Source organism: Pelecanus crispus, chromosome 1 (assembly GCF_030463565.1).
Source record: "Pelecanus crispus isolate bPelCri1 chromosome 1, bPelCri1.pri, whole genome shotgun sequence".
In the NCBI taxonomy this organism is placed as follows: domain Eukaryota; kingdom Metazoa; phylum Chordata; class Aves; order Pelecaniformes; family Pelecanidae; genus Pelecanus; species Pelecanus crispus.
The window spans coordinates 55,590,272-55,605,047 of record NC_134643.1 but is presented as its reverse complement, the minus strand read 5'-3'; the positions used below and the strand labels follow the sequence as shown (position 1 = coordinate 55,605,047).

The 14,776-nt window shown below is 49.2% G+C and overlaps 4 protein-coding genes across 4 annotated transcripts; 3 read left to right on the top strand and 1 right to left on the bottom strand.

The window, feature by feature from the left end:
• Nucleotides 1-7,506: 7,506 nt before the first annotated feature.
• Nucleotides 7,507-8,410, top strand: LOC142597189 (histone H1.11L-like). Its single transcript, XM_075728031.1, has one exon. It carries the CDS (start codon nucleotides 7,507-7,509, stop codon nucleotides 8,194-8,196), a length of 690 nt encoding a protein of 229 aa, XP_075584146.1. The 3' UTR covers nucleotides 8,197-8,410.
• Nucleotides 8,411-8,745: 335 nt separating this feature from the next.
• LOC142597192 (histone H2A-IV) lies at nucleotides 8,746-9,355 on the bottom strand. The gene has a single exon (XM_075728055.1). It carries the CDS (start codon nucleotides 9,353-9,355, stop codon nucleotides 8,966-8,968), a length of 390 nt encoding a protein of 129 aa, XP_075584170.1. The 3' UTR covers nucleotides 8,746-8,965.
• Nucleotides 9,356-9,682: 327 nt separating this feature from the next.
• LOC142597193 (histone H2B 1/2/3/4/6) lies at nucleotides 9,683-10,082 on the top strand. The gene has a single exon (XM_075728071.1). The coding sequence runs from the start codon at nucleotides 9,702-9,704 to the stop codon at nucleotides 10,080-10,082; it is 381 nt and encodes a 126-aa protein (XP_075584186.1). The 5' UTR covers nucleotides 9,683-9,701.
• A 1,009-nt stretch (nucleotides 10,083-11,091) lies between these two features.
• Nucleotides 11,092-11,950, top strand: LOC142597191 (histone H3). The gene has a single exon (XM_075728044.1). It carries the CDS (start codon nucleotides 11,092-11,094, stop codon nucleotides 11,500-11,502), a length of 411 nt encoding a protein of 136 aa, XP_075584159.1. The 3' UTR covers nucleotides 11,503-11,950.
• The last annotated feature ends 2,826 nt before the right edge of the window (nucleotides 11,951-14,776 follow it).

Sequence of the window (14,776 nt, the reverse complement as noted above, 5' to 3'; positions counted from 1 at the left end):
TCTTTTAAAAATATGAATATTTTTGCAAGGAAATGATTTTAAGAAGAATAAAGAAAGCTGTATCTGCGGATGCCCTTGCAATAACTAAATTTTCTGCCTAATGCCTACCACACCTCTGGTCATGGATTTCTTATTTTAAGAGATTACTGGTCTATCTGGGGAGTTTATGCCTATCTGAATGCAAAAACCTTTCATTATGGGGAAGAGTCCTTTCCTGGAGACTGAACAGTATGCTGTCATAACCCCTTCCCTACTGAGACACAAAGTTTTCTTACTCATGTACCAATCTGTTATCATTTAGTACATCATGCTAAGTCAGTTTTTAAATACAATTCGTCATCCACTGACAAAAGATATCTCCCAAATAATCCAAAGTCTGCAATTACATCAAGGGCAGATTTGAATTGCCTTGAGTGACTCTGTGACTTCACTTGTTTTGACATACCTGGAGTACCCGTAAGTCCAAATGAATTTAACTGGATCACATACATAAAGTATGAATGCTCAGCAGCACAGGCATCAGGAAGAGCTACTTGCTTGACAAAATATTGAAGAAGCTGTGGCAGCCCAAGGCAAAAAACGTGTTAATGGGGCTTTGCAGCAATAGGCTTAATGTGTGACCTTGATCACCATTTGAAATATGCCTACATATGCTGCAGTTCTGCCTCCTCAGCTGCATCTATGAGATGGATGCTGCCTCTGTGAGACAGACAGACTGGATTGGTGGGCCGAGGCCAGCTGCAGGCGGTTCAACAAGGCCAAGTGTCGGGTCCCGCACTTCATTCACAACAACCCCATGCAACACTACAGGCTTGGGGAAGAGTGGCTGGGAAGCTGCCGGGCAGAAAAGGAGCTGGGGGTGTTGGTCGACAGGCGGCTGAACATGAGCCGGCAGTGTACCCAGGTGGCCAAAAAGGCAAACAGCATCCTGGCTTCTATCAGAAACAGTGTGGCTAGCAGGACTAGGGAAGTGATTGTTCCTTTGCACTCGGCACCTGTGAGGCCTCACCTTGACTGCTATGTTCAGTTTTGGGCCCCTCCCTACACTGAGGTGCTGGAGCGCGTCTAAAGAAGAGCACCAAAGCTGGAGAAATGTCTAGAGAACAAGTGCTATGAGGAGCGGCTGAGGGAACTAGGGGTGTTTAGTCTGGAGAAAAGGAGGCTGACAGGAGACCTTATTGCTCTCTACAACTACCTGAAAGGAGGTTGTAGCCAGGTGGGTGTTGGTCTCTTTTCGCAAGTAGCAAGTGATAGGACGAGAGGAAACGGTCTCAAGGTGCACCAGGGGAGGTTTAGATTGAACAGTAGCAAAAATTGCTTCACCAAAAGGGTTATGAAGCACTGGAACAAGCTGCCCAGGGAAGTGGCTGAGTCACCATCCCTGGAGGTATTTAAGAGACGTGTAGATGTGGCACTTAGGGACACGGTTTAGGGGTAGACTTGGCTGTGCTAGGTTTACAGTTGTACTCGATGATCTGAAGGGTCTTTTCCAACCTAAATGATTCTATGATTCTGTCCTGGTTTCAGCTGGGATAGAGTTTATTTTCTTCCTAGTAGCTGGCATAGTGCTGTGTTTTGGATTTAGGATGAGAAGAATGCTGATAACACACTGATGGTTTAGTTGTTGCTAAGTACTGCTTATGCTAGTCAAGGACTTTGCAGCTTCCCATGCTCTGCCAGGTACACAAGAAACTGGGAGGGGCACAGCCAGAATAGCTGATCCAAATTGACCAAAGGGCTATTCCATACCATATGATGTCATGCTCAGTATATAAACTGGGGGGAGTTGGCCAGGGAGCAGCGATCGCTGCTCAGGAACTGTCTGGGTATCGGTGGGCGGGTGGTGAGCAATTGCATTGTGCGTCACTTGCTTTGTATATTGTTATTATTATTATTATTATTATTTTGTTATTATCTTCCTTACTATTTTACTTTATTTCAATTATTAAACTGTTCTTATCTCAACCCAAGAGTGTTTCTCACTCTTACTCTTCCGATTCTCTCCCCCATCCCATTGGGTTAGGGGGAGTGAGTGAGCGGTTGCGTGGTGCTCAGTTGTTGGCTGGGGCTAAACCACGACAAATTCTATGATATATCCTGCTGAGCAAACAGTGAAACTCCAGCAATATTGTACACTTGGTGGCATGAATCACGAGACTGGAGTGTTGCAATCAGACTAAACAGTTCAGAAGGAGGCAAGGAAGGAGAGGCAAGGCAGGGCTTGCTCTCTGTGTAAAAATATGGATTTATTACACAGAGTGTCTTCGAAAAACAGTGATGAATAGTTGAGCAGTTATGGGTAAAAATTAGAGGCCAAATCAACAAAAGAAACCTCATGGCTGGTACTTACTACAGGCTACCCAATCAAGGGGAGGATGTTGATGAAGCTTTCTTGCTTCAAGTACAGGAAGCATCACAGTTGCAGGCTCTGATTCTGCTGGGGGACTTCAATCAATCTGACATCTTCTGGAAAATCAGCACAGCAAGCTGTAAGCAGTCCAGGAGACTCCTGGATTGTGTTGAGCATCATTTTTTGATCCAGGTGAAAGACAGCCCAAGCAGAGGAGAAGCACTACCAGACCTTTGTCACCAACACAAACAAACTAATTGGGGAGGTCAACATTGGTGGCCACCTGGGCTGCAGCCTGGGCCCAGGCCCATCACAAACTTGAGGGATATAGTCCAGGAAAGAAGTAAACACCTTGAATTTTAGTAGAGTGGACTTTCAGATGTTTAAGAAACTAGTGGATGGGACCCCCTGGGAAACTGCCTTCAGGGATAAAGGAGCAGAACAGTTCTGGCAGCTATTTAAGGACATTTTTCTTAGAGAACAAATGCTCTCGATTCCCATGTATAAGAAATCAGGCAAGGAAGGCAGGAGACCAGTATGGCTGAGTAAGGACATTCTGGTTGAACAGAAGTGCAAGAAGGAAATGCATAGGCAGTGGAAGCATGGATACACATCCTGGGAAGAATATAGGAATGCTGTCCAGGTGTGTAGGGATAGGATCAGGAAGCTAAGACACATTGGAGCTCAATTTGGCGAGGGATGTGAAAAATAATAAGGTCTTCTGCCGGTACATTGATCAGAAAACGAAGACTAAAGAAAGTGTACCCCACAATAAATAAGACAGGAGAACTAGTGACAACTGACATGGAGAAGGCTGAGGTACTCAACAATTCTTTTGCCTCAGTTTTCACTAGCAACCTCTCTTCCCACATCTCTCAAGTCCTTGAACCTCAAGGCAGGGACTGGGGAACAAAGTCCCTCCCATCACACAAGAAGATAAGGTTTGAGACCATCTGAGGAACCTGAACATACACAAGTCCATGGGGCTCAGCAAGATGCATCCCAGGGTCCCAAGGGAACTGGCAGATATAGTTGCTCTATCATATTTGAAAAGTCATGGTAGTCAGAAGAAATCCCCTGTGACTGGAGAAAAGGGAATATCATACACAATTTTTTAAAAAGTATAAAAAGGAGGGCCCTTGGAACTACTGACCAGTCAGCCTTACCTTGGTTCCTAGTAAGATCCTGGAACAGATCCTCCTGGAAGCTGTGTTGAAGCATATGGAAGACGAGGTGATTGAGGGGAGGTATGGATTAGATGGATGGACTATTAGATGGATAAGGAATTGGCTGGGTGGCTGCATCCAAAGAGTTATAGCCAACAGCTCAACATCCAAGGGGAAACCAGTTACAAGTGGTGTCCCTCAAGGGTCCACACTGGGACAAATGCTGTTGAAGATCTTCATCAATGACATAGTGGGATTGAGTGCACCCTCAGCAAGTTTGCAGATGACACCAAGGTGCGTGGTGCAGCTGATACACAAGCGGGAAGGGATGCCATCTAGAGGGACCTTGATAGGCTTAAAGAGTAGGCCCACGTGAACCTCATGAAGTTCAACAAGGCCAAGTGCAAGGTCCTGCACTTGGGTCACGGCCATCCCCAATATCAGTACAGACTGGGGCATGACTTAATTAAGAGCAACCCTGCAGAGAAGGACTTGAGGATACGGGTGGATGAAAAACCAGATATGAGCTAGCAGTGTGCACTTGCAGCCCAGAAAGCCAACCATATCCTGGACTGCATTAAAAAAAAGCATGGCCAGCAGGTCAAGGGAGGACCTGTTAGAGCACGTCCAGAGGAGAACCACAAAAAGGATCAGAGGGCTGGAACACCTCTGCTATGAAGAAAGGCTGAGAGCATTGGGATTGTTGAGCCTGGAGAAAAGAAAGGTGTGGGGAGACCTGTTGTGGCTTTTCAATTTATAAAGGGGGCTTTTAAGAAAGATGGAGATTTTTCACCAGGGCCTGTAGTGACAGCACAAGAGGCATCAGTTTAAACTGAAAGAGGGTAGATTTAGATTGGACATATGGAGGAAATTTTTTACAATGAGGGTGGTGGGACTCTGGACCAGGTTGCCTGGAGAAGTTGTGGATGCCCCATCCCTGGAAGTGTTCAAAGTCAGGCTGGACGGGGCTTTGAGCAACCTGATATAGTGGAAGATGTCCCTGCCTACGGCAGAGGGTTGGACTAGATGATCTTGATGGTCCCTTCCAACACAAACAATTCTATGATTTTATGATTCTATAGTCACTCGGGCTCAAAAGAAGGACCATCATGAAAGCATTTATCCAACATGAGAGTAGGAGAAAAACGAGTCCTTGTATTTCTACCCGAAGTTCTGAAAATTTTCTGTCACATCCAAATATCGCAGTCCACTGCGAGCACTACATTCTACCCTTCCAAAAATATTTTCTATTTTTAATAAATATTCTGTTTGCTTGGCTATGGTTTCAAGGTGTCGTGGTTTAGCCCCAGCCAACAACTGAGCACCACGCAGCCACTCCCTCACTCCCCCTAACCCAATGGGATGGGGGAGAGAATCGGAGGAGTAAGAGTGAGAAACACTCCTGGGTTGAGATAAGAACAGTTTAATAATTGAAATAAAGTAAAATAATAATGATGATAATAACAACATAATAATGATAACAACAATATACAAAGCAAGTGACACACAATGCAATTGCTCACCACCTGCCGACCGATACCCAGACAGTTCCTGAGCAGCGATCGCTGCTCCCTGGCCAACTCCCCCCAGTTTATATACTGAGCATGACATCATATGGTATGGAATAGCCCTTTGGTCAGTTTGGATCAACTCTTCTGGCTGTGCCCCCTCCCAGTTTCTTGTGTACCTGGCAGAGCATGGGAAGCTGCAAAGTCCTTGACTAGCATAAGCAGTACTTAGCAACAACTAAACCATCAGTGTGTTATCCACATTCTTCTCATCCTAAATCCAAAACACAGCACTATGCCAGCTACTAGGAAGAAAATTAGCTCTATTCCAGCCAAAACCAGGACACAAGGAAAAATAGGAGGTGGATGTAGTTCTGTCTTTAACTGAATACATCATTTTACAAAGCTTCATATCAGGAAAAAAAGGTTAAGATATTTGCAATAAGTAATGATTTTTTTTTTAAATAAGGTTGCCCATTAAATTAATGGAAGTAAAGGGCACTTGTAAAATGATTTCTTCCTTCCTCTACTCTACCTGATAACATCTGCATTATCTCTTTCCTGCTTTGCTGAGCCTAAAACTAACTGTCTATGATTGTAATAAACAAAATTAAAAAGTCCAGATATGTGGTCAAAATACTGGAGCACTAGGTAAAGGAGCTTTTAGGAGAGCATATAGACTGCTCCAGGACTGTGCTGCTACATCAGGTGTTTGGAAGAAGGATAGAGGCCTAGCCTAAACCTAGGAATATGCACTTGCAGAAGATCAAAATAATTTCAATGTAAAGCTACCAGCGGACTGACTTTGGTAGAAGTGAATAGAAGGGAGTAAGATACAGAATTTGAAAGAAATATGTATGCTACAGAACTAACACCCAGAAATTTCTCCTGGATGGCATGTGTCATTCCCAACATATTACTGTCTGTGACAACGTAGTTCACAACCCACAATCCACAGTGAGGTCAGCAGGTGAAACCACCATTGATGCTATTATCAATACAGATGTTGGCTCCAAATCCACATGATCTTCTGTTTTTATACTCTCACATGTGATGTTATTCTGCTGTTTGTCTTCTCTAGACAAAAGCCCCTCTGAAATGCTACCACATCTTGTGGCAATTTCTCATGCTTTAGGTGCACCTTCATCATGGTAAACCAGCACCACTGATAAGCTCTTAAAACTGCTCCCCAATCAACAAAACTCCACAAGACAGTGTGTGATAATACATTATCAAAAGAAAAAGTGAAAGAAGCCAAATGACTGCGTTTTCAATCATATGAAGTAATTACCAGGGTCTCCTATTCTTTCCTACATGGTACTACAGATTTTTGAACATGACACTCCTCTACCCAACTCATCCCAAGAAAAAATCATTTTATGTATATTCAGTTTATCCCACATCACAAAACTTATGGGTTGAAAAAAGCCATGCCCTAGTTTATCTTGGCAGCTCTGAGGACATAATTGTTTGATTAAACCACTTGATTTATGTTATTTTATTAAAGAAATGCCTGCAGCCTATTTTTTGTAAAGAAAACATGCACACCATATTTTGATTTTTTTTGCACAACCGCTGATTCTGGCTGACAAAACACCTGAAATACAGTGTAAAAGTAATCACAAAAATAAACTCTATCTTAAAATAAGAGCATACAGATGAATGTGTTTACCTATTGTGCTTAATTAAAAGAAGGATTTCGGAGAAAAAAATGGGAATATAGTTCATCAAAATATTAATACAAGGACTGAGGGAAACAGTGAAAGAACTGCTATATCTTCTTATGAGATGTTGAAGGTACCTGTTGCTTTAACAGAGCTGGTTTTCACATTAATGTTTCTGGTGAAAACCATCTTTCTTTTACTTCTTATTAGCTCCGAGTAGAGCTAAATAGGGCACTACGTCCAAAGGTTTCATTATTTTTAAGAGACGAAGCCGTGTTACGGGAAACAACTCATAACCCAGATACAGAGCTAAGTGGCTACTTTGTGTTACTTGCTTCTTTTCAAAGCCAATTTACGGTAAGATAGGGCCTCGAGGTTACCTCCGTTTTGCACTACGTTGATAAAAAGCCGTCTCAGGAACATGAATCCGCTGCTACTGTGACAGTGCTGTCAGAAGGAAAGCTTTAATTCAAAAGGAAAAATAAAAATATCATCGTAAAGCTCTGCGTTCAATCGCCAAACTCAGGGATTACTGGCTTCCCTGAAACTCATTTTAACTCTCAGCTAAAATAAACGCCGCAGGGCAAAAGTATCTTCTGTCCCCAGCAACACGGCTAAGAAATGGGGTGCCGCGGTCACGGTTTTTTTACGAAAAAGGCACTTTTTTGAGGAGGAAGAAACACAAGCCGAGCGGCAGGGCGCGGGGCGGGGGGGGGCGGAGCGGGCTCGATAACGCACCAATCAGCGCCCGCCGCGCTGCTATAAATGGGGGCGCCGCCGCCGCTGCTGCAGCCGCTGCGCTCCCGCTGAGCATCGCCATGTCCGAGACCGCGCCTGCCCCGGCTGCTGAGGCAGCGCCCGCCGCCGCCGCTCCGGCCCCCGCCGCCGCCAAGGCCGCCGCTAAAAAGCCGAAGAAGGCGGTGGGCGGCTCCAAAGCCCGCAAGCCGGCGGGCCCCAGCGTCACCGAGCTGATCACCAAGGCCGTGTCCGCCTCCAAGGAGCGCAAGGGGCTCTCCCTCGCCGCGCTCAAGAAGGCGCTAGCCGCCGGCGGCTACGATGTGGAGAAGAACAACAGCCGCATCAAGCTGGGGCTCAAGAGCCTGGTCAGCAAGGGCACCCTGGTGCAGACCAAGGGCACCGGCGCCTCCGGCTCCTTCCGCCTCAGCAAGAAGCCGGGAGAAGTGAAGGAAAAAGCTCCCAAGAAGCGGACGGCCGCGGCCAAGCCTAAGAAGCCGGCGGCCAAGAAGCCCGCCAGCGCTGCCAAGAAGCCCAAGAAGGCGGTGACAGCAAAGAAGAGCCCCAAGAAAGCGAAGAAGCCGGCGGCAGCCGCGGCCAAGAAAGCAGCCAAGAGCCCCAAGAAGGCGCCTAAGGCTGCCAAGCCCAAGAAGGCGGTGGCAGCAGCGAAGAGCCCGGCCAAGGCGAAGGCAGTGAAGCCCAAAGCTGCCAAGCCCAAAACAGCAAAGCCAAAAGCAGCCAAGGCGAAGAAGGCGGCGCCCAAGAAGAAGTAAACCCCCGTGGGAGAAAACTCTTGCTCCGCGCTTAAACCCAACGGCTCTTTTAAGAGCCACCCAAGTTTTCTCAAAAAGGGCTGAGATCAGGGGATATTCTTACTTTTCTGTTGTCTCTATACTGTGGGTGAATGGTGGAAACAGCTTTACAGCCTTCAAGGCTGCCCCGTACGGAGGCTCGTAAAACGCGCGCCGTGACGGGGAGGAGCTTCGCCGGTTCGGGATCAGCCCTTGGTGCTGCTCCGGTCACTGCCTCGCCGCAGCACTGGGACGGCCGTTCGCTCCTTTGAGGATGGACATCGCTTCAAGGCGGCGTAAGTACTTGGGGACTTAAAACTCATCGCTTTGTTTCTAAGCAGAGTCTCGTAGCCGGTACTTAACGCTTTCTTTTCCGCATCCGTGTGCGCGGCTACGTGAGAAGGGAAGCAGAGGGGAGGGGCGGGGACGGGTTTCACTTGCTACACGCTTGTTCAGCTCGGCGATGAGATAGGATGGGGCGGGGAAAGGTTTATCACTTGTAAGTCAAACTGTAGGACCCCAATCGTGAAACTCTGCATTAACCATACATTTAGAAACGGTCTAACCTAGCATTTCAAAAAGGTAATTCATTAGTGTAGCTTTGTTTAGTAAAAGACAGTACAATTGCTATTTCCTATCCCTTTCCACGCACACCTAAAGCAATTTAGCTCTTCAGTGATCTAGTGGGTGGCTCTGAAAAGAGCCTTTGGGTTTCTCTGGGAAAGGCTTCACGGGCGTTGTTTTTCGGCGTTCACTTGGCTTTAGCCTTGTGGCTGTCGGTCTTCTTGGGCAGCAGCACGGCCTGGATGTTGGGCAGCACGCCGCCCTGCGCGATGGTCACCTTGCCCAGCAGCTTGTTGAGCTCCTCGTCGTTGCGGATGGCCAGCTGCAGGTGGCGCGGGATGATGCGCGTCTTCTTGTTGTCGCGGGCCGCGTTGCCCGCCAGCTCCAGGATCTCGGCCGTCAGGTACTCCAGCACGGCCGCCAGGTACACCGGGGCGCCGGCGCCCACCCGCTCCGCGTAGTTGCCCTTGCGCAGCAGCCGGTGCACGCGGCCCACGGGGAACTGCAGCCCGGCCCGCGACGAGCGCGACTTGGCCTTGGCACGCGCCTTCCCGCCCTGCTTCCCGCGGCCCGACATCGCAGCAGCTCAGCCTAACGACACCAACAACAGCTCCGCATAAACAACGACCTGCTCCCGGCCGCGCCCGCCGGCCCGCTTATATACGGCTCGGGAGGAGCGGCGGCGCCCTCGCTGATAGGCTGGGAAGGCGGTGCTGTTCCGGCAGCCAATGGGAACGCGAATCGAGAGGTGTCCAATAGCAAAGGCGAGCGCGTCGTGGCGACCTGAAGGAGGACTTCCACCCAATGGCGATGCGGCTCTGCTTTGAGCAGCGCTGCTATAAAAGGGCTCCCGCGAGTAGCGGCGTTACCCGGTGCTTTTCACTCTCTGGTGCTTGTTGAGTGAGAGCCGCGTGTCCGCTGCGATGCCTGAGCCGGCCAAGTCCGCCCCCGCGCCCAAGAAGGGCTCCAAGAAGGCGGTGACGAAGACGCAGAAGAAGGGCGACAAGAAGCGCAAGAAGAGCCGCAAGGAGAGCTACTCGATCTACGTGTACAAGGTGCTGAAGCAGGTGCACCCCGACACGGGCATCTCGTCCAAGGCCATGGGCATCATGAACTCCTTCGTCAACGACATCTTCGAGCGCATCGCCGGCGAGGCCTCGCGCCTGGCGCACTACAACAAGCGCTCCACCATCACCTCGCGGGAGATCCAGACGGCCGTGCGGCTCCTGCTGCCCGGCGAGCTGGCCAAGCACGCCGTCTCCGAGGGCACCAAGGCTGTCACCAAGTACACCAGCTCCAAGTGAGCTGCCTCTGCACTCTGTGCCAGAGCTCCTAGACCCAAAGGCTCTTTTAAGAGCCACCCACCTTTTCAGTGAAGGAGCTGATGTTGTGGTTTTTACTTAGATATCTAGGATACATCCCAGGGAGGAGAGCAGTACTAGTGTGAAAGCACTGTCTGTTGTCAGGAGCTCGGAATGTACCTTTTGGGGTAAACGATGTGCTCTACAGCTGCCTCAGTAGAGCAGAGAACGCTAACAATCCTATACAAATACCCCGGGGAACCCACTTCATTTTCGTTTCCCGTTTGGGGGCGGTTTAACAACGAACAAACGATGTAGGTGTTCTCTTTAAATGCGTAAAATCGGTGTGTTCTGGATAGCCTTGCTTTTTTTCCCCGTGAGGCACTTTAGCGGAACGGGGATACCTTCGAAAGTGCGGACGGTTCAAGACGACCGTGGTTTGAGTTTTTTCAGCAAAAAGCTCCAGACTGGACCCCCCACCACCCCCGTTAGCGTTCCCGCGGGCGACCGGGGGAAGCAAACCGGAGCGTTTCACGGCGTTCTCACCCCCGAACCGCGGGGCCCTGCCTGTGGCCCCAAGCACGGTCTGGCTCCCAGCCCTCTTCCCCGGCTCTCGCCCGCTTCTCCCTCCTCCTCCCTTCTTCTGTTCCTCCGCGGCGCATAAATCCCGCATCCCAGCTGAGCGCGCGAGCAAGCGGCGGGCGGGCAGGCGGACCCGCAGCTCCGGAGCTGCCGGGCGGGCTGGTCCGACCTGAGTGAGGACTGCACGGGGCTCCTCAGCAGGCGGGCCCGGCCCAGCACAGCGCACGTCCAGAGAGGGCGGTGATTGGTCACGGTGGCATTCGCGCCTCGGAGCCCGTCCTCGCTTCACCAAGACGCGCTCCTGCGACGAGTGGGGTGGGAGACAGCCAGCCAATCAGCGAGGGGAACATGCTATAAAAGCCGCCACCGCAACGGGCGCTCCTCAGTCCACGGCAGCGGCTCCCGGCGGCAGCGCGGTTCTCTGAGAGCGATGGCGCGCACGAAGCAGACGGCGCGTAAGTCGACGGGCGGGAAGGCGCCCCGCAAGCAGCTGGCCACCAAGGCGGCCCGCAAGAGCGCGCCGGCCACGGGCGGCGTGAAGAAGCCGCACCGGTACCGGCCCGGCACGGTGGCGCTGCGCGAGATCCGGCGCTACCAGAAGTCGACGGAGCTGCTGATCCGCAAGCTGCCCTTCCAGCGGCTGGTGCGGGAGATCGCGCAGGACTTCAAGACCGACCTGCGCTTCCAGAGCTCGGCCGTGATGGCGCTGCAGGAGGCGAGCGAGGCCTACCTGGTGGGGCTCTTCGAGGACACCAACCTCTGCGCCATCCACGCCAAGCGCGTCACCATCATGCCCAAGGACATCCAGCTGGCCCGCCGCATCCGCGGCGAGCGCGCCTGAGCCTCCTGCCGCAGCCCCTCCCCGCTTCCGGCAGAGCCCGCGGCAGCCCACACAGACCCAAAGGCTCTTTTAAGAGCCACTCCATGCGCAATTAAAAGAGCTGCAGCGCTGGTTTTAGGCGGGCACGCTTCAGGAATAACAATGTTTTCTTAACTCTTTTCTAGGCTGTAGCATGTTACTTTGTGTCCTCAGCTTCTCTTTTTGTGTTTCGGGGTTTTTTTCCCCCCTCATTTTTTTTCTCGTTTCTTGTTTTACTACATTGCCTGCGTATAAACCCTCTTCTTTTATAAACCCCACAATGCTTTAAACTTCCTGCTCTGCAGTTCACCAGGGTGCTTTGCAAATACGGAAGGGGAGTAACAGGCACTGTATGAACACTGGGCGGGGCAAGGGAGACAAAATTTGGGGGGGGGGGGCGGGAGCAGAGGGCGTCCGGCAGAAGGGAGGCTTTTACATCGCCATGGCTCTGCCGGACTCGAAACAGCTTTGAGGGAGGAGGGGGACGGGGCGGGACGCGGCTGTGTGCGGGGCGGCCCCGGGCTCCGGCGCCTCAAGCGCTGCCGGCCGGGTCGAGGCAGGAGCGGAAACTGCCCGCAGCTCCCCGGGATGGCGTCACTGTTGAACCGGGCTCAGGCGCTCTGCTTTGAAGGGGGCCGCCGTCTCGGTCCTGCATTTGTTAACGCCGGGAGCAAGAAGACCTGTCTCAAAAGTTGGGTTTTGAGGCCGGCCTCAAAATGATAGACGACCACGCTGAAGCCACAGGGTGCGTGAGGCTTCTTTCTCACAGCAGAGAAACGTACCTAAAAAGGCCGGGAAACTAGGATTGAAAAGTATTGTACGCAGGAATATCTATCAAGTTTGTCCAGATTTGCTACCATTGATAATACAAAACTGTGCAAAAAAGGAAAAAAGGGTATGCATTTCCTAAGGGTTTGTTTTGGGTTGTTTTTTTTTTTTTTTTTTTTGGGGGGGGGGGAAGGAGGGCAGTATTTTTAATATAAAAGATTTTATAAAAATCTTGGAGTGGAATTTTGTGTATTCTTGCCATAATGAGCGTACGTGTATTTGTCTTTGAACTTGCACTTCCCCAGATAGTGATTTTGTGATTTTATGCAGTCAGAAAATGTGGTGGTGCGTCTGCACCCACCTTTTCTCTCTTCAACTGCATTATGACCTCAGGAATTCCTGCCAGACAGTGACCTTGTGTAGTGAGTTGGTCAGTTAGGCACCCCTTAATTGTACCAGAAACTCCTACATGGTTGAAGCAGAGAGCGAGAACAATCAGTTACCCCTGACAGCCTTGGAACAGAGCAGTATCATCATTACTGGAATTCCAATAATTACCGACCCAGATTGTGGCTCGGATGGAAATTTACTGATGTCTAAAGCCAATCATCTCACCGTCCTGTAAACCAGCAGTCCTAAGTGAGGCCCTTTGAGCTCTCCTGGACTGCAGCAGGCTGCACCAGCATCTCCCTCTGAGTGGGACGCCTCTCAGAGCTAGGAAACTCTTAAAGTTTGCTAAAATCAGAGAGGTACATTAGCAAAGATCGTTGGTGGCGCCTGGGCTGAAACATTTCACTCCTCAAGGCTCAACCCTCACCCGTTGAGAAATGCCAAGACTTTTGACATGAATATTTCACTGAACTTGAGGGGAATTTCTAACAGGTATACCATTATATATATATATTTATATATGTATTTTTATATATATATATTCATGTCTGCGTGTATGCATGTGTAAATCCGTTTAAGTAGTCTGTAGATATATGATTTAATTACAAAGTGAGTCTTACGCTGCTGCATTATCCTTATTCACATAAACTGTTGACCAAGTCTGAGGCTAAGATTGGACCCAGCCACACTTAGACTCCTCTCTGAGAAGGAGTTTAGAAAGCAAGGGGGTCTATTCTGAGCCTCATGACTCAACGCGAGGGTCCTCCTTATCCCTTGCATACACAGTCTCTCTGTGAATTATTCCAACTCAGTGTAACTTAATTTTCCTTTATGCACTTCTTCCATGTAGTAATAGAGTGAACCTTGCCATCTTTGAATCTTTAACTAAGTCGCTGTTTTGATCCACTTTGTCCAACCACTTTGTTAATGGACTGGTGATTGGGTGCTATTAACATATCACAACCAAATCCTCCGATTTGCCACAAGTAACTTCTAAACTGCTACTAAATCAAACTGTGTAACGTCACTTATTCACAATAAATTAACATAATCAGCAGGATTCACAAATCTGTGTTCACAACAGAAAATATGCTGAGCTGTCAGATTTCTAGGATTCTTCAGAAGATACTGGCAGCATATATGGATGCACAGAGCTTTCAACCTTCCTTACAAGGCCCCAACTTTGCTTCAGTTCTGTGAGACATGCACACAGGAGTGACCAGCCTCATAACATCCTAAGAATTAAAATAGAAAGCTAAGAATTAGGCCTCAGATTCATAACAGAGTAATAGCAGTTTTGACCATAATTTTGGGAAACCTCTTCCAGTCTTCTCCCCAGCTGTGAAAGGTCACAGTTGGTACCTGGGGTGTAACAGTCCCAAGTGCTGGGTAGTGCTGAAGGGAGCTATGACAAGGCAGAGCTGTCACCTCTTGTCACCAGAGGCTTCTGGGCACCATTTGCATGCTTTTTCTTCGAAGTGCTTGCTGCATTATAGGCACAATCTGTCAGAGACAGCGCTCAGATGGATGAGAAAAGGAGGTGGAAAGACTTGCCAAGTGTAGCAATCGGCCTGGATTAAGGATGGTTTGGGGGGGTTCTTTTTTTTTTTTCCTGCTCCTTTTTTTTTCCCTCCACACAGAGCCCCCCCAAATGAGTTTGTTGTTCTTCACAGCCTTATTTTGAAACCAAGTTGCAATGGAAGTAAAGAGCTGAAACGATAGGTCATGAAAATTCTGTGTTCTCTTAAAGGTCAGATGACAAAAGCATAACCTCAGTCCTTGTTTCTACCGGTTCAATTGTCCTAGAACATATTTACTGTTAACTGGGGGAACTGTCTCATTTCTAACAAGTGCCACCTTGTTAACACTGTAAGATCCTACCCAGTCGTCTGTAGCAGTTTTGCTGGATAGCACCAATACAAGACCTGGGAACACAGACAAGATATTAACTACTTATCACTCATGACGAATAATTTCCTCATTCACTTTTAAGAGCAGATTCCACAGCCTGGTATCAGGGAGGGCTCCTTACAGAGCCTGGGTGTTCACTAGAAGCAGGCACCAGTGTCTGTTCCAGTAAGGTTTTTGTTCAACCTGT

What these genes read in the sequence shown, in the direction of transcription:
- LOC142597189 (XM_075728031.1), top strand. Translation starts at nt 7,507, where the DNA reads ATGTCCGAGACCGCGCCTGCCCCGGCTGCTGAGGCAGCGCCCGCCGCC.
- LOC142597192 (XM_075728055.1), bottom strand. Translation starts at nt 9,355, where the DNA reads ATGTCGGGCCGCGGGAAGCAGGGCGGGAAGGCGCGTGCCAAGGCCAAG.
- LOC142597193 (XM_075728071.1), top strand. Translation starts at nt 9,702, where the DNA reads ATGCCTGAGCCGGCCAAGTCCGCCCCCGCGCCCAAGAAGGGCTCCAAG.
- LOC142597191 (XM_075728044.1), top strand. Translation starts at nt 11,092, where the DNA reads ATGGCGCGCACGAAGCAGACGGCGCGTAAGTCGACGGGCGGGAAGGCG.